Raw genomic sequence first — 18,017 nt, 5'->3', positions numbered from 1 at the left:
TTCAGTCCTCGAAGACTTGTTATAGCTCTCTTCAACTTGTTTATGGCTAGATTGATCGATCGGAGGTCAAATAGAAGATCTAAAAGATTCTACTTTTGAAAATCGCTTATACGGCTACACATAATGGCCTAAACCGTTGTTCCATTTTGTTCTTGACTAATGATCCGAAAGGTACATCGTATATTTTCAAAAATTTAAAATCCGTTAAAATTAGTTAAGAATTGACAAGATCGGATCGTTTAACTTTTACCCTTTTCGTGTGGACGTTGGACCGAATAAAGATCGAGTGACGAAGCCTTTGACTTTTTCGACAAAATTTAAATCGGATCCAATGAACTTTTGACGTCCACAATAAAAACGCACGCACTCTCTGAAAAGTACAGCCCAGCATCTCAAAAATTCTCTCACTAGTTACTGCACATTTTTTTGAGAAGAACTTTGATAGCTACATATACATACAGAAATATTAATGTTTATATCTGAGTTTAGAATGTTTTTTATGTATGTTTTTTTCAATCAATGATGCTAATGGACAAGTATAACGAGCGTATGCGAATTTCAGTTTTGTTGATTTGAACAGACAGTACTGTTTGAATCCAGTTCTGGTGAGTTTTTCTCTTCATTTCACTAATTTTTTTGTGAAGATTACAATTTGAATTTTGTTATACACGTCTTTATACTCGCATAACATGTATATTTACGTATGTGCGTATTTTAAGGGTGAAAATTTCGCTTCATTTGAGCTTTAGATTGAGTGTATTTGTTATATGATTTAGGGCTTGATTGAGTATATATGGTCATTCTTGTACTTCACTTTAGCTAAAGTTTTGGATTTTTTTGGCTTATAACATGTTCACTTCAAATTTTATCTTTTCAAAGTTTTCCCTTTGTGTTCCATTTTCCTTTTATTCTTCTTTTTCGGCATGAATTTGTTCGGTCTCACTTTTTTGTAGATAACATAAAGGACATATTTGACTTAAAATCTCTCTGTTTTATGTAGGGCTTGGTAAAGGCTAATGATTTAGGATGTACAGAGACAAAGGTTACTTCTTTGAATTTAAATTTTTTATTTTCAACGGGTGCTATATTCTCAGTCAGGAGGGTTATGCCAGTTTGTTGAATATTTATTAATTTTGGCTTCAACTGGTTGTGCGTAAATTCTTAATTAAATTGTAAAATAATTTCATGTTGCGCATACTTCTTTGTAACTTGTTGAGGCAAATGTTAGTTCAAAGAGTGTGATCAGTAGTTGACAGAGTAGATTAGAGTGTTGTTTTTGACTAAAAAGATGGTGCCACAAGGGTCACCCTCTCCGCTCGGTGGAGCCCAGCCTGGTCCTCCCACACCATTGAGATCAAATTCTGGTTCGTTGAGTGGTCAAGGGAGTGGGATGCCTTCGCATAATCCATTCCTGTCTCCCCATAACCAGTTCAATAACATGAACATGCTGGGGAATGCAGTCAATGTTTCGTCTTTGCTCCAGAACTCACTTGGTAATGGTGGCCAGAGTTCTGGACTCTCTGTTCTTGGGAAGCGGCGGCTTGTTGAAAACGGGGCAGAATCTGATCCATTTTCTGGCGTAGCAAATGGGACAGGAATTAATACATATCCATATATGTGTGCGTCTGTCACTACCAACCCTAACTCATCAGGTCAAGTTCAAGGGCAACAACAACAATTCCCGAATGCTTCTGGCAACCAAATATTGGCTGACCAGCTACACACCCAGCAACTTGATACTCAGTATTTTCAGCATAATCAGAAACAGTTGCAGCAATTTTCCGTTCCTGGCAACCAACAACAGCGGCATACATTTGATACAGAGCGAGCTGAACTAGGAGGGGTTGGACCTGTTAAGCTGGAGACACAAGCAATGAATGATCAAACACCACAGCAATTGCAAGCTTTGAGGAATCTTGGTACTGTGAAATCCCAACAAATGCAAAGTATGAGAAGCTTGGCACCTGTCAAAATGGAATCCCAACAACCAGAACCGTCTTTCTTTTTAAATCAGCAACAGCAGCAACTCCTACTGAGGCAGTCTTCTCAAGCTGCTGCAGGTGCACAAATGTTGCATCAACAGAGACTTATGCAGATCCAGCATCAGCAACAACAGCGAGACTTGAAACCTATGCCTCAGCAAAAATCTCAGCTACTAGCACAATTTCAACCACAGAATTTGCCTATTAGGTCTTCTGTAAAGCAGGTGTATGAGCCTGGGATGTGCGCAAAACGGCTAACACATTATATGCATCAGCAGCAGCAAAGACCCGAAGTGAGACATTATATTCAAAAGTTTTTTTTACTTGTGCAGAAAAGCAAAATTTAGGAATGAGTCTTTTGTTTGATTGAGGGCGTGCTTATGAATAACATTTACGCGATATGTTTTGTAGGACAATAACATTGAGTTCTGGAGAAAGTTTGTTGCCGAAAATTTTGCACCAAATGCCAAGAAAAAATGGTGCATTTCAATGTATGCAAGTGGCCGCCAAACTACTGGAGTTTTCCCTCAGGTCCGATTAGATGGTAGACATTTTTATTAGTCTAAATTCTGTAAGGACTCCCCCAGTCCAAATTTATGCCATTATTATTTAACAATTACAGCGAGGGCTTTTATTTAAAAATATTTTTAATTTCCTAAAGGGATTAGTGTCTGTTTAGCATAGCATTAATCATTTCGAAACCTATATTTTTGCAGTGGCTCTCAAAATTGGCAATTTACTTTGTCTGCATGAATACTGACTGGGACTTGTGATCTATCATTGTTTCCATTTATGTAGGATGTTTGGAACTGTGAAATATGCAACCGCAAGTCGGGTCGTGGATATGGTATGTATTTCTTCTGTGCTTTGAGATCTGATTGTGTAGTACGATAAAAGTACTTATATTTGGATTTTATTTAAAACATATACAAATTAGAAATAAAGTATTTCTAACCAAGTTAATTTTTTTATTCATCTGATGGAACCGTAGCTGAACTGTACGGCATTGTTGTTAGTAATTTTGGTATCAATGAAGTCATTTGTGATATGACAATTTCTGGTCAATAAGTTGACCTTAAAATAAGAAAAATTATCTTCTAATAAAGTAAGATTTGGTAATAAATCCCTGAAACATGTAAAGACTCTTAAAAATTAGAAACCAAGTTAGGAACATTCAATTTACCTACTTAGATATCTTATTCTTTGTAGCTGAATCAGTGGGCTACGCCACTGCAGCTTGAGGTGCTTTTTCAGCTTCACCTGGATCCAACCAATTGAGAGTTTTGTGATTGAATAGCCAATTCAGGGCCGAAATAAGCAAAGTAATATAACACAGGTTGCATATATAAGTAGCATTGTATCAAATGATCCCAATTTTGGACACGTGATCAATGCCACCAACATTGGTGGTGATTATTAATTATTTTTCCAATTTTGGTTCTTTTTTTACTTATACTTCAGGTCATATGTTTGAAAACAGTTTTATATAATGTGAAACATTTTTTATATAATAATGCTTGCAATATTTTCCATGTATCTATCCGGTGGCATTGCTGATGTGGCAAATTGTAATTACTTTTCTGAAAAATATGTATGTATGTATATGTGCTTTTAAATTTTTCCATATATCTATATTAGTACCAGTTGAACACTGATAAACCAAATGAAACGGCCATTGTGAAACAGCCAAATGAAACAACCATTAAATAAGAGCACAGAATGCTATGTGACAATGATTCACCAGAAATATTGAAAAAAAACCTTGAAATCTTTTCAGGTCCTTCTTTTATCTCCAACATGGGCTATATTTATTACTAAATAAGTGACCAAATAATCGTAACCTGAATTAATCATTCTAATAGGCAAACAACTTAAAATGTTTTAGCTAAAAACACTTTCCATTCTCGCAAATGGACTATATTTACTAATAAAGTAATGTTTTAAAAGTTATATATGATGTACACGATCTTCCTTATTACAAATATCAAATATAAGTACCATATTAATTGAAAGATGACAGCCAATTTCGATCAGCCATCAAAATTTTGACAGTGATTATGTGTGTAGAAATGAAAATGTTGATAATAATTGTGTGTGTAGAATTTGTTGGAATTTTTTTTTTTCATCTAGCTTTATTTTTGTTTTTAATAATGGTATTGTTAACCAGAAACAAAATATAATGACAAAATAGGAAACTGAGTGTTTCTCACCTGTCCATGCTTTCTGTATATTGTAGATAGATGTAGATTATGAATTGAGAAGATCTGATCGTGGTTTAATGTTTAGAAGTCCACTGAAACAAGTTTATACAATTATCAACCCCGAACTCAACAAAAAGAATATGGGAATAAATAGAAGTAGATAAAGAACTACTTCAGATCTAAAGCTTGTTATACTTTCTGTCAGAGGCAACTGCTGAGGTCCTGCCTAGACTATTCAAAATAAAATTTGAAAGTGGTACTATGGAAGAGCTACTCTATGTTGATATGCCGAAGGAGTATCAGAATTCGTCTGGGCAAATTGTTCTGGATTATGCGAAAGCAATTCAGGAGAGCATCTTTGAGCAACTTCATGTTGTTCGTGATGGGCAACTTCGAATCATATTTTCACCTGACCTCAAGGTTGCACTCTAAACAAATGGCTTCTGTTAATTTGTTTCATATTTATAGAAATGTGGTTGATTTACTATCTCCGTTTCATCAATTTGTTAGATATGCTCCTGGGAGTTCTGCGCTCGGCGTCATGAAGAGCTTGTTCCTAAAAGATTGCTGATACCTCAGGTTTGTGATTCGGAACTCAAATTTGAATCTCTATGGTTGTGTGAGTGTTTATGTCTGCAGATAGTGCAGTTTTCTTTTGAACTGTGGTTGTTTGAGGCACATGTTTTTACATTTATAAATTCTTTGGGTGACAGTGTGACGTATGTGTACTTGATTTTTCAGTTACCTCTGATAATGGTATATAATATAAATGATATTCACTTGACATCTTGAGAGTTCTTATTTGAAGTCCGTTCCATGTGACATATTGGTTACCTAGTCTTTGCAATAGTTGTGTTTTCAATGAGATAATGATAGTTGGAAGATAATAATCTAGCTGTTGCGTACCATATCGTGAGATTGGGAAATGAAGAATATTAGTCCCACATGAAGTTCATGAATGAGTGATTGTCTAATTATGAGCAAGGATGTTCAGCTTCCCATCCCTTCTTTTTTTATTAAAAAATGATTTTCCTTTTCTGTTATCTTAAGTTGGAAGAAAATGAATGAAAGTGAAAGCGGGACAAAGAATATGGATTTAGTTGAAGTGATGATATGAAATCTTGGATGTACTGTCCTAGATAGTTATTGTGGTCTCAGGTCCGTGGGTGCATCTTTTTGCTGAAAAAAATTGATTGTTTTTTGTGGCTTTGGGGATTTCTGAAGTCAAATATACCTGGTTTCGGGTTTCTATCTTTTGGGGCCATTTTACCCTCAAGGTTTTTTGAGTCTACTATTTGTTGGTTTCTAAATAAGTTCCCCTGTGGTACACTACCATATAAGCTTTTTTTAAGCACATCATACTTTGTTTTATGAACACTGCAGGTTAGCCAACTTGGGGCTGCTGCCCAAAAATACCAGGCAGCTACCCAGAATACATCAGATGTCTCTGTTTCGGAGCTTCAAAATAACTGTAATATGTAAGTTCTAGTTGCTTCCATCTTGTTCTTAAAGTTTTATGTAGCCTACACATTCGAGTGTAGGATAAATATATCATATATGTGTATATCGTTATTAAAGATGATTGCACCTAAGACTTATTTCATTATAAAAGAACAAAGGAAGATAAATTGTTCCTGACTGGACGAGATAGATAGTCTTAGGCTCTCTCATATACCAAAATACATATGCTTCAAAACTTGTATAGATACACATTTACCTATCTATGATTCGGCAAGACACATCCTCGAAAGGGATGTGGTTGGTTGGTAAGTTTGCCTGTACGGGGTGCTTCCATATTGAAATGCATTGAGTTCTCTTGATCTGTATATTGTTGCATCTCACATAAACTAGATCTAGTCTATCTGTTTTAGATGATATAGAAATGATATGATGAATAGGTTACTGTAATCATTGTTTTATCCTATTCATTTATCAAATAATGTATATATTCTCTCTTTCTAAAAATTAACCTGTTAAATAATATTTTGACCTTCTCAATTATGTAGACAGTTAAATAAGCGAATAAGCGGGAATTATTGATATTACTTTTCTGTTGAGTTATGCTTGCCGCATCTTTTAAACACTGGGGGGGCAAGCATGAAAGAATAAGGGCCTGTATGGCATGGCTTACGAAAAGTCAAAAGGAGCTTTTGAGATCAAAAAGTTGATTTTGGACCTGTTTGGCTAATTTTGTTAAAGTGCTTTTGGTCTCTGATGCTTGGACTCTTTGAAATAGTCGGAATACTTGTCTCAGATATGACTCGACATGAGTATGGGTATAGAATGTGTCAGATTCTCCAAATTTCAATCGGATATTTTGTCGTTTTTGCTTCTACCTTTTTTTTTTCCTCTCTCTCTCTCTCCTGTTTTCGCTCTTTATAAACCTAGCATCGCTGCCAAGAGGATGCAGAAGGACGGAGGCGCTAGGTTTTCCCTTCTTTTTCTTCTTCTTTCTTTTTTCTTTCCATCTTATTCTTTTTTTCCTTCTCTCTCTCTGTAAGGATGGTTTAGGGTTTCGTTTGTATAAAATAAAAATGGGTTTCATATAATATTACTTAGTGCTTCACTAGGTCCAAATTACAATCCATTCCTTCATTTTCTATTTTATATAACATTTAGTAATTCGCATGTTTGAAAACAGAACCCCTAAAGTCTATTTTATCCGTCTTAATCTCTTATTCAATACTTATTTTCTTTTTTATTAAAATTTTTTTTTTGGTTTATTCAAAATGACATTTTGGATTAGTAAAAAATTTGAAATTTGAAAGACGTACCCATGTCCGAAATTTGGATTTTTTTTAGCAATGTTCCCGTATTCTATATTTTAGAAAATAAAATATTTGACACTTAGATACGTACCCGTACTCAATACTCGTACCCGAGTCGGAACATCATAGCTTTTGGTAGTTTAAAGAGCTTTTAGAGGAAGCTGATTCAACGTGACCTACACATTCGAGTGTAGGATAAATATATCATATATGTGTATATCGTTATTAAAGATGATTGCACCTAAGACTTATTTCATTATAAAAGAACAAAGGAAGATAAATTGTTCCTGACTGGACGAGATAGATAGTCTTAGGCTCTCTCATATACCAAAATACATATGCTTCAAAACTTGTATAGATACACATTTACCTATCTATGATTCGGCAAGACACATCCTCGAAAGGGATGTGGTTGGTTGGTAAGTTTGCCTGTACGGGGTGCTTCCATATTGAAATGCATTGAGTTCTCTTGATCTGTATATTGTTGCATCTCACATAAACTAGATCTAGTCTATCTGTTTTAGATGATATAGAAATGATATGATGAATAGGTTACTGTAATCATTGTTTTATCCTATTCATTTATCAAATAATGTATATATTCTCTCTTTCTAAAAATTAACCTGTTAAATAATATTTTGACCTTCTCAATTATGTAGACAGTTAAATAAGCGAATAAGCGGGAATTATTGATATTACTTTTCTGTTGAGTTATGCTTGCCGCATCTTTTAAACACTGGGGGGGCAAGCATGAAAGAATAAGGGCCTGTATGGCATGGCTTACGAAAAGTCAAAAGGAGCTTTTGAGATCAAAAAGTTGATTTTGGACCTGTTTGGCTAATTTTGTTAAAGTGCTTTTGGTCTCTGATGCTTGGACTCTTTGAAATAGTCGGAATACTTGTCTCAGATATGACTCGACATGAGTATGGGTATAGAATGTGTCAGATTCTCCAAATTTCAATCGGATATTTTGTCGTTTTTGCTTCTACCTTTTTTTTTTCCTCTCTCTCTCTCTCCTGTTTTCGCTCTTTATAAACCTAGCATCGCTGCCAAGAGGATGCAGAAGGACGGAGGCGCTAGGTTTTCCCTTCTTTTTCTTCTTCTTTCTTTTTTCTTTCCATCTTATTCTTTTTTTCCTTCTCTCTCTCTGTAAGGATGGTTTAGGGTTTCGTTTGTATAAAATAAAAATGGGTTTCATATAATATTACTTAGTGCTTCACTAGGTTCAAATTACAATCCATTCCTTCATTTTCTATTTTATATAACATTTAGTAATTCGCATGTTTGAAAACAGAACCCCTAAAGTCTATTTTATCCGTCTTAATCTCTTATTCAATACTTATTTTCTTTTTTATTAAAAATTTTTTTTTGGTTTATTCAAAATGACATTTTGGATTAGTAAAAAATTTGAAATTTGAAAGACGTACCCATGTCCGAAATTTGGATTTTTTTTAGCAATGTTCCCGTATCCTATATTTTAGAAAATAAAATATTTGACACTTAGATACGTACCCGTACTCAATACTCGTACCCGAGTCGGAACATCATAGCTTTTGGTAGTTTAAAGATCTTTTAGAGGAAGCTGATTCAACGTGATTTCCCCTAAAAGCACTTTTGGAATGAGAAGCGCTTTTAAATATTAGTTTTCAAACAAAAATTAAGATAGTTTCTTCCAAAAGTTCTTCAACAAGAAACAAAAATAAAAGCAAAAGTCATGCCAAATGGGTCCTAAGGAAATTATTTATACCAGTTTTTGGCCAACAATCACTTTTGAAGTGCATATCTGGTCAGTGTGCTTTTATTTTGTTGTCAAGTAGGAAGTTGGATTCTTGTTTGTGAGCAACATTCACTTGATGAATTAGGTTGGCTGCATGTGGTGTTTTAAATGCAATTGTTAACACATGAAAAAAAAATGAAAATATGTTGGAAGTCAAGCAGCCATCCCAGCATGGTAATCTGGTGAGAGTGGGCATTATGAAAAAAGTTCTTTTTTATTTATTTGTCAAAATATGGTCACTAGTTGTAATGATTGTAGGTCAAATGTTGTTTACCCTGCTATTGTTCAATTAAATTCAGGATTCAGATTTGCTTCAAGTTATTGCTGCTTCTTGTTATCTATCATTCTACTACCATTTTTTTCTTCCTTTTGACTCCTGTAATTGCAAAGAGGTCGAACTTAACTGGCTTCCCTTTAGCTTTCTGCCTATCACTAATTGAATGCATTGACATATCATTGAGTTGAATTTGGTATAGAGTGCAATGTTGTTTGATTTTAGGCTCTTAGTTTTGGAACTTCTGATGGCAATTTACAGGCCTCAGCAATATTTCTCTTCAATCTAAAAGAATGAGATGGCAGAGAATAATTAGAGTAGGTGGCCATGTACGAATGCTCATAAGCCACTGAATCATTGTTCAATGATTGCTAAAGTTGTGCTATTTCTCTGTTCTTTTTTGTTTGTTTGTTTGTTTCGAGAAATCTAGTTACGAGATACAGATGAACAGTTGCTCTCACTAATTACTTGAATGCTAGTTGCCCTTCAGAGATCAAAGATCTCAGCAGTCTGGAGAAACTTTGTTATGATGACCAAGTTTATCGTTTAAAACTGGTTTTGCAGGCCTTTTTGATTACGACGTGCTAGGTTTTCTCATGTTCCCTGGCAATGTGAAAAACATAAATTTCGATATGCAATTGTTTCCTGTCTTGGAGCTGTATAGAAAGGTTTTATGTTTGTGTAGGGAACTATGTGCTCCTTAAAGAGTATTTTTGGCCGAACATATGTTTTATTATTTTAAATTTAATGGTCTACTATCTTATAGAAGGGCTGCCTAATTTCATGTTGTTTCTTTCTTGCTTAAATAGGTAATGCATTTCTTTTGTATTCTCTTTTGATTAATAAAATGATCTTTACCTGTAAAAAAATAAAATTTGATGGTCTACTAGAGAATTGAGCAGCTAGCTGAATGATGAAATGTTTTGTGATCATTAACCTGTGATTTTATATTCAGGTTTGTTTCTTCAGCTCGCCAGTTGACCAAAGCCTTGGAAGCTCCATTGGTAAATGATGTGGGATATACAAAGAGATACGTGCGATGCCTACAGGTAGAGTGGACATTATATATTTTTTAAGTGAATTCCACCTTTCAAATACTGCAATCACTAGTTTAACCATTTTTCTCACCTCTTTGGTAGAATCGTGTGGTAAATAGTGTATATAGTTTAGACACAAACACGTCCGACATGCCAAGTTATAATTAATTGAAAAAAAATAACAATGGAAAACTACCTGGTTTGTCAATGGTGGCAGAGGGGCTACTCTATCGCTGATGCAGGGAATGGGCAATTCCCTCGGTGGTCCAAGGAATGGCTATTTCTTCGCTCACAGGAGGAATGGCATTGCCTGCGGAAGAGGGGTTCTAAAACCTAGAAGAGGAAAACACATTTTTTCCCTTTCCAAACCGGACCTTTTGTTTTTGAAAAGATCAGATACACATCTTACCCTTCTAGCTAATGAATAAAACAATAAGACAATAAGCCAATCAGCGTTTTCAAAACATTTTAAAATTTTAAGCAATAAATTGCTGTTTAATTCCTAACTTCCCCTTGTTCGGGCACTTTTCTAAAGAATGGGCATGCTTGTAGCGTGTAGGATATGCCACGTGCCTGTGTATGTGCTTCATATAGATTCTTCAGAGAGGGAAAGCTGTTGAATGTCATGGTTTTATCTTTTTGCTTCTAATTTTGTCTTCCTTTGTGGTCTAAATAAGATGGAAAAAGTATTTAAACCTTTCACTTACATTCCACATCTGATATAAGATGGAAAAAAAATATTATTTATTAGAAAAATAGAACTAAATAGAAGTAAACTACTTTTTGACTGAACATTAACCTGGAATGACAGAATTTCCATCATGGTCAAGCTGAAAGTAAAATTTATTAGAAAAAAGCTGCTCTGTAGTTGTGTTGAAGAATGACTAATTGAACCATGAAATGACTTCTTTGTACTAGTTTATAATGATACTAATCTTGTATATGACTGTTTAGGACTAGCTATATGCTTATTTAGTAGCACTTCTGAATGATTGTTTACTTGATAACTTTGCAGATATCAGAAGTGGTAAATAGCATGAAAGATTTGATCGACTATGAAGAATGACTAATTGAACCATGAAATGACTTCTTTGTACTATTTAGGACTAGCTATATGCTTATTTAGTAGTACTTCTGGATGATTGTTTACTTGATAACTTTGCAGATATCAGAAGTGGTAAATAGCATGAAAGATTTGATCGACTACAGCAGTGAATCTCACGCTGGTCCTATGGGTAAGCTAGATTCTTTTCTTTTGCTGTTGTTTCTTTCCTCCTGTTCCCTTTATACATCATAGAATGGGAGAGTTTGAAGATAAAGGGGAAGAAGAGCGTATTACGGAGTTCCAAAATTACTTGTATGTAATGTATAGCTAGAGACTACATATATATACTGAAAGGAAAATACAGGGTGCTGCAGTTTGTGCTGTGTTTCATGTCATCTAATCATGAACTAAGCAGAAACATTTATGAGTAAACATATGTAGCTAAGATGATGATGTTGACGTAGATACAAGGTTAAAGAGTATAGATCAAGGACCAATGATATCCATGACAAGTTACAATATTATTTATAGCGGATAAACAAAGAGAAAATATCCTGAGATAGTAAATGACTTTTGATAACCGAGAGCAGAGGACTAGATACTATAAGATTCTTTGATAAAGGAAATGACCCTAGATAAAGCTAGATGGAGGAACAGGATTTTACTACAGATGGTAGACACAGCAAAATTGTGTACTGAGAATTTTGGACATACTTTATGAGACAGTTAGGATGTGGATAGTGTGTCATGGGATAGTGTGTCATGGGGAATTGTCGACACATTCGTTTGCCCCTTTCAGTGTATGCTGTATGTTGATGTTAAATGAAGATCTTTTGTAGGTTGCAGAATAAGAAATTGAGCATTTTTCGGAATGCAGAGATTGTTCTCATTTGTAGTCTTCTCTTTTGTGTTTCACATATGTTTTTCGTTTACTTCTTTTTGGGGATTTTCCTTTCCTCTTGTTGCACCTTTAGGTAATTTTGATGTAATAGCATCCTCTAATTACTTCCTTATTGAACTGATGCAGTCAATTTATTGATTGTGCCATCTTAACCCAACATTGCAATATAGATCTCACACGGTTCATTTTGTTTCTTTCCAGATCCTTGTTTTATTGAACTTTTTCCAGACCACAAGGCTCTAAAAGTAATGTAGATTTGGAGTAGTGAATGTTTACAAGCCATATTAAATGCTAGAGATGACCAGGAAGGGTGCATGCTAGAGAACATTACATATAAATTTTGAGATTGTCACAATGACTGTTTATCGTGAGACGGGCAACTTAAAGCTCCATATTGGCATCTCTTCTTGAGGTGGAAACTTTCCCGGAAAGGAAAAGAAAGAAACCTTCGGCTCTGATAGAAATACTTTAATTTTTTTATTAAAAATTTGAGAATCAAAAGGAAGATTGTATGCTCTCACTTTCTTGGTTAGGAATACCTATCATGGATGGAGAGCATCCCACATCTACAAAATGTATTAGATCAACCAATTCTGTAAATTATGGTTTCATCTTTGTAATTGATTACTCCGGCTTGAGGGTTACCATCCAATTTGTTATCTTACACCGTTCCATGTGTCAAAAATTGTTTATGCACATACTGTTTAAGTTACTGAGCATGGTTATTTTTTCTTCCCAGAGAGCTTGGCGAAGTATCCTCGGCTGAATCCTCCGCCTGATTTTCTTGGTGAACCTCAACAACTGGAGGGCCGGCTACAGCAGCAACAGCAACAGCAACAGCAAATAATGGTTCAGAATTCGAATGATGATGGTTCTGTCCGGGCAGTGCGGCAGCAGATTGCTTCTACCAATGGAGGCATGCTGAGTGTCAGTAATACTCTGAACTCAGTCCCTGTAACATCCTCTGCTGGTACCAAGATTGGGCTTGTTCACCAAAACTCAATGAACTTTAGACGGCAAAATATGATGTCTAATATAAACAGTCCTTACAGAAGCAATAATGTGCAGTTGCCATCCCCCGTTTCTTCCAATACCATGCCACAACCTCAAACCAGTACTCCCTTTCAATCACCAATGCCGTCATCATCCAATAATCCACTGCAACAAACTTCACATTGTGGCTTATCAGGAGCACACACGAATTTGAATTCACCAAATATTTCAATGCAGCAGCCGGCTCTTCCTGGGGATGCAGATGCTAATGACTCACAAAGCTCTGTTAAATTTTTTTTAGAAGAAATGATGTCTTCCCAGCTTGGCGGAAGCAACTTGATAAACAAGGGGACGGTGAGTAATGATGCGAAAAACGTCAATGTACTGCCATCGTCCAACAATAATAGCGGTTTATGTGGAAGGAATGGTGTTGTAGGAAACAGAGTGGCCAATGGTAACCTAAGTATTGGTGGTGTAGGTTTCGGAACCATGGGCAATGGGCTCGGGCAATCTGTTATGGCGAATGGGATTCATGCAACACTAGACAATAACTCTATGACTATGGATAGAAGAGCAGGCATGACAGTGGCCCAAGAGCAGAGCATGAATCGGCGGCAGCAGGACTTGGGGAATCAGCTGCTCGGTGGACTTGGAGCAGCCAATGGTTTCAATGACCTTCAGTTCAATTGGAAGCCATCCCCTTGATAAATTCTATGTTTTGCTGGCATTGGAGTAAAACATAAGAAGGAAATTAAGGAGTTCCCTTTAAGAAGATGGGAAAATACATGACGATAAAAGGATAAATGCTTTCAGGACTATCTTCCCTGACGTAATAAGTTGAGGAAAAAGGAAGGCACAAGGCAATGTGTTTCATAATTGAAATGTTACATCATCTTAAGGTTTCTAATTTCCTTCCTAACATGAATTCTTGTGGTTCTGTGACAACTGCTTATACATGGTAGCAGTTGATCCAAAGATAGCTGGCTTTGAATTAACCGAATATCTGCTTACTCCTTCATCGCCCTACATGCGAGTGTACATAAAGTTTTGATTTGCCTGGAAGCAAGTATAGTAGTCTACTATTGAACTTTCAAGATTTGGCCTTGAATTATATTACTCTTGTTTTGAGTATGCTTTTGTAGCCTTTTTTACAGTTGACATTTCTCTATAACAAACCATACATTATCAGGTGCTGCTTGTGTTTTGGCATTTCTGGGTAACTGATGAGAATTAGATGATACATCAATGCAGGATAAAGCTTAGAATGGACGAACGATGGATCGTTATGCAAGACATTGTTGGCTTAACGATACCAACCAATGCCAGGGGCGATGACAATTTTCAATAGCCAAGCATTTCCCACATTATTAAGCTCTTGCCAAATTGAGAGAAAATTTAACAGTTAAGCAAGGATAGATCTTTAAGCAAATATCGAACAAGAGTTGAGAAGAGAAGACAAGCAATTATAAGGTACATATATCCGCTTAAAAAAGTCGTGCATAGAAGTTTACAGTTACATATCTAAATATTGTTAAACTGGGTACATTAGCATAAAAATTTAAAGTTTCAAATTCGATCGTACATTACTTGTCTGTAATCTAACTACCTGAAAAAGAGAGTTAAAAAGTCACATACGACTCAAAAACAATCTTACTGCACCAAGTCTCTTTCTTCGTTCAACCAAATTATGAGTACTTTACCTCCACGCAGAAGTGACTATCAAGATTTTGTCTTCCCATCCGAAGTGGAGTGCCCCCGTCTCCTCTTTCAACTTGAATCTGTCCGAATACTCCTTTATGACCTTCCGAATTTCAATGCTCACATTTTGACTAATTGGGCAAGAAGTGAAACCAGCCATACTCATCCTTGCTCTCCATTTTCCAGCAACCTCGTACCTCTCTATCCTTTCTTCCCCCTCACATGCAACAATGTTAACGATATCACGTGCCAGACAATGTTTTTCTACATTCATTCGGTCCTCACTATTCCGTGGGAGAGTTGCATCAAGAGATTTAAACACAGCAGAGTAGTAATTGTAGGCTTCAGCAAATCTTGGTAAGAATGGGGTAGTGTTCGTATTCACGTCCTGTTCAACGACAGTAACTAGTTTTGGATTCAAGCCTTTGACCATCCGGAGAAGCTGATCCCGTAGGTTTACTGTCGACACACTCTCGTCCGGCATGTGGTGAAGCTGGAATGCAAAGTTCACGATGAGAGCTTCACCGGGTTGGCAGTTGAGCATTGATGGAGAAACTAAAGCAGTTTGAGCAGCCACAGCTTGAAACTCAAATGAAACCTGAAGATCTTCTGCAAGTTGCTCGAGTCGTCGCCCAATGACTCTTAGGCCTCCTACAGAACGTTGAACTGATTCAGGGTCATCCACTCCAGTTAGTCTAACGTGTGGTCGACTACCGGGAATTTTAGCCATTGTTTGCAGCAATGTGTAATACTGACTTCCTTGGTTAATGTCAAAATCTATGATATGCACTCTCTTTTCATCTTTAAATGCCTCTAAAATTGCACCATTTGCTGCCGTGAATCCAAATCTGAAGCACGGGCAACCCTCAAAGAGGACTTGCATTGCAGAAAGTCGAAGAGAAGATGGGGGTTCTTTGCATTTTAGAGCTTTATAAAGACCCTTCCCAGAGGTAGCAAGCCGGGCTGTCAGTGCTTCTACCATATAGGCTGCAATCCTTTCAGACGGATCTCCCTGGATTGAGACCTTCTGCCTGAGATCATTGATCATCAATGATGCTTCCTCAAATTTCCCACCTTGGATGGCAGCAGCACATTCAAAAAGTAAGCGCTTTGGAGTTAGCAATGTAGCAATTGATAATTCCTTACTGCTGCTTATGCTACTAAGAATCGAATCTGATGACGAGGATTCTTTGGGTGATTCATGAAGCACTCCGTTAAGGGTCTGGCCTGACCATTCACCGTCTATTTCCATACTACGATCAGTAGCAAAAGCATCATCATCATCACCATTGAAAGCGTTGTCATCAAGAAGTGCCCTCTCGAGTTCTTGAACTTTTAACCTCATCTTATCTTCATCATAGTCTATAGCATCCAGACTTGGACCGCTTAAGTATTCTGATTCGTAATTGAAATTATATGTATCATGTCCCGAAGCCACGAAAGAGGAGGAATGTGATGGGTAAAATGCATTTCTCAGGACATCAGAGTCAGATGTGTGTACAAGTTCTTCTGATGGGGAGTCGAGGAAATACTTTGGATTGTAGCTCTCACTGCTGCAAGATTCAGTGGTATAAATTAATTCGTGATTATCTGAGTTAAATATAGATGTCGATAAGCCAGAGGAATCATTGTCGTCCCTCAGTGAAATAAGTTCATGATTTCCAAATAATGCAGCAGGTCTGACTAAAGACATGGTTCACTTTTAATTCTCAGTTATGGAGGGAAAAGAAGGTTCTTGTATCATTCAAAGATTTATCCCGTCTTGGATCAAGTATCAACGACAGACTCTTATACTTGTGTCAACAGGGGCTAAATCTTCCCCCGAACAACAATAAACCAAGATACGCAGTATATAGCTGGCGTAGTTGAATTCCTGGATCATCCATAAGAAGCAAAATTGAAGTAAAACAAACTAAAAATCGGCGCATGTGTGTGATTTAAAAAAACATTATATTGTCTATGCATGTATATGGATATAAATAGCTAAGAAATTGAATTAATCAGTCTTCAATTTTATCTGAAAGAATACTTGATTATCAAGTGGATATCTACTTGTGAACTTGGAAGCCCAGCTAGAGTAGTAATTATTTTTTGCGACCAGGAGGTTGCATTTAAATGTATGCTAGTGAAACAGAACATTCTCCTAAGCAAAAAGTAGTTTCCAAATCAAATACAGTGGCTATTCTTATTTCTCTGCATAAACATGGTAACGACACTCCAACTCTTCGATCCACCAGTACAGATAAAAATAAGTCTATCTGCTATCAAGAGGAAAGAAAAGTGTTCAATTTGATTAGGCTCCTAACAAGCATGGTAACAACACCTCAAGATCATGTCTAAAACTAAGATCTAAGCAATATACATGCTGTACTAAAAACCTCGACCAATTATTTAAATATCCGCGGCCAATTTCAGAGGGATTCAATAAATTTAACATGCATAAGATCCAAGGTGCTTGAGCTAAAATTTGTTTTAAACTATTAAGCATAGAAATCCCCAGTTTCTTCCTCTTAAAATAGACTTTCCATTTCTGATAATAACATCTTAGCATCTGTCATAATTGTAAATCATTAGCCGTGCACCGCTGAGAAACAGGCAATCAACAGAAGATGAGGATTCAACATAATTTCTATGTTCAGATAACAGATTATCTCTAAAAACATGTAATCTAAAGGAAATACGATTATAAGCAACAACGGTAAGAAAAATTACCTTTGAAACCCCAAGAGAAAAGGAAAATCAAGATGAGCCAGTATGGATCAAATCAACAAAAATAATCTGCAAAATTCCATAGAAGAACAGATATATATGAACTTTTGAAATGGAAAATTATGGGTTTTGAGTTTTGACTATAACAAAGGTAAACCAAGTGTATATCCTTTTATTACATCATTTTGAGACTAAAAAATTGCAGATTGTAAGGTTTGGTTTGGTGCAGAAGCAACAATCAAACATAATAAAACAACTCAAAGTCCAGAGGAAAGTAACCCTGTAAATAACAAACAAGAATCCAAAAAATTCCAGGAGATTGAACTGAAAAATTCCAGGAGAAAAAAAGGGCTAAATAAATAATATGAACTGATCAAATTTCCAAGACTAGAAGAAAAAGAACATTCCAAGAAAAGTCCATCTTCTAGATATACTGGAAAATAATGAAAACTTACCCCCAACTACTCTGACTTTTTACCTTTAAATTTTCTGAACTGTGTCTCTGATGGAGTTGTTTGTAATCGTAAGTCTCAATTTTAAAGCAAGGTGGTGTAACCTCCACAGAGGTCTGATGAACGCACAACTTGATCGATTAATCCTGACCGTTAATCACAAACCGTGTATGAGTCAGC

General features: G+C 36.1%; 2 protein-coding genes across 3 annotated transcripts; one reads left to right on the top strand and one right to left on the bottom strand.

Moving 5' to 3' along the window:
- The first annotated feature begins 362 nt into the window (after positions 1-362).
- LOC111408731 (transcriptional corepressor SEUSS-like) lies at positions 363-14,171 on the top strand. Of its 2 annotated transcripts, XM_023038489.1 has the most exons (11): positions 363-605; positions 1,001-2,275; positions 2,394-2,513; positions 2,781-2,829; positions 4,389-4,603; positions 4,694-4,762; positions 5,567-5,661; positions 9,958-10,051; positions 11,055-11,066; positions 11,205-11,274; positions 12,725-14,171. In XM_023038489.1, exons 2-11 carry the CDS (start codon positions 1,289-1,291, stop codon positions 13,681-13,683), a joined length of 2,670 nt encoding a protein of 889 aa, XP_022894257.1. In that variant the 5' UTR covers positions 363-605; positions 1,001-1,288; the 3' UTR covers positions 13,684-14,171. The 2 variants fall into 2 exon arrangements, with proteins under 2 accessions (XP_022894257.1, XP_022894258.1); XM_023038490.1 differs by lacking the exon at positions 11,055-11,066.
- A 253-nt stretch (positions 14,172-14,424) lies between these two features.
- On the bottom strand, positions 14,425-17,817 carry LOC111408732 (scarecrow-like protein 1). Its single transcript, XM_023038491.1, has 2 exons — positions 17,389-17,817; positions 14,425-16,549 (listed from the first exon to the last, which is right to left on the bottom strand). The coding sequence occupies exon 2, from the start codon at positions 16,367-16,369 to the stop codon at positions 14,675-14,677; it is 1,695 nt and encodes a 564-aa protein (XP_022894259.1). The 5' UTR covers positions 16,370-16,549; positions 17,389-17,817; the 3' UTR covers positions 14,425-14,674.
- Between the last annotated feature and the right edge of the window lie 200 nt (positions 17,818-18,017).

Source organism: Olea europaea, chromosome 14, assembly GCF_002742605.1.
Source record: "Olea europaea var. sylvestris chromosome 14, O_europaea_v1, whole genome shotgun sequence".
In the NCBI taxonomy this organism is placed as follows: domain Eukaryota; kingdom Viridiplantae; phylum Streptophyta; class Magnoliopsida; order Lamiales; family Oleaceae; genus Olea; species Olea europaea.
The sequence above is the reverse complement of the archived record's forward strand: the minus strand, read 5'-3'. Positions and strand labels throughout refer to the sequence as shown.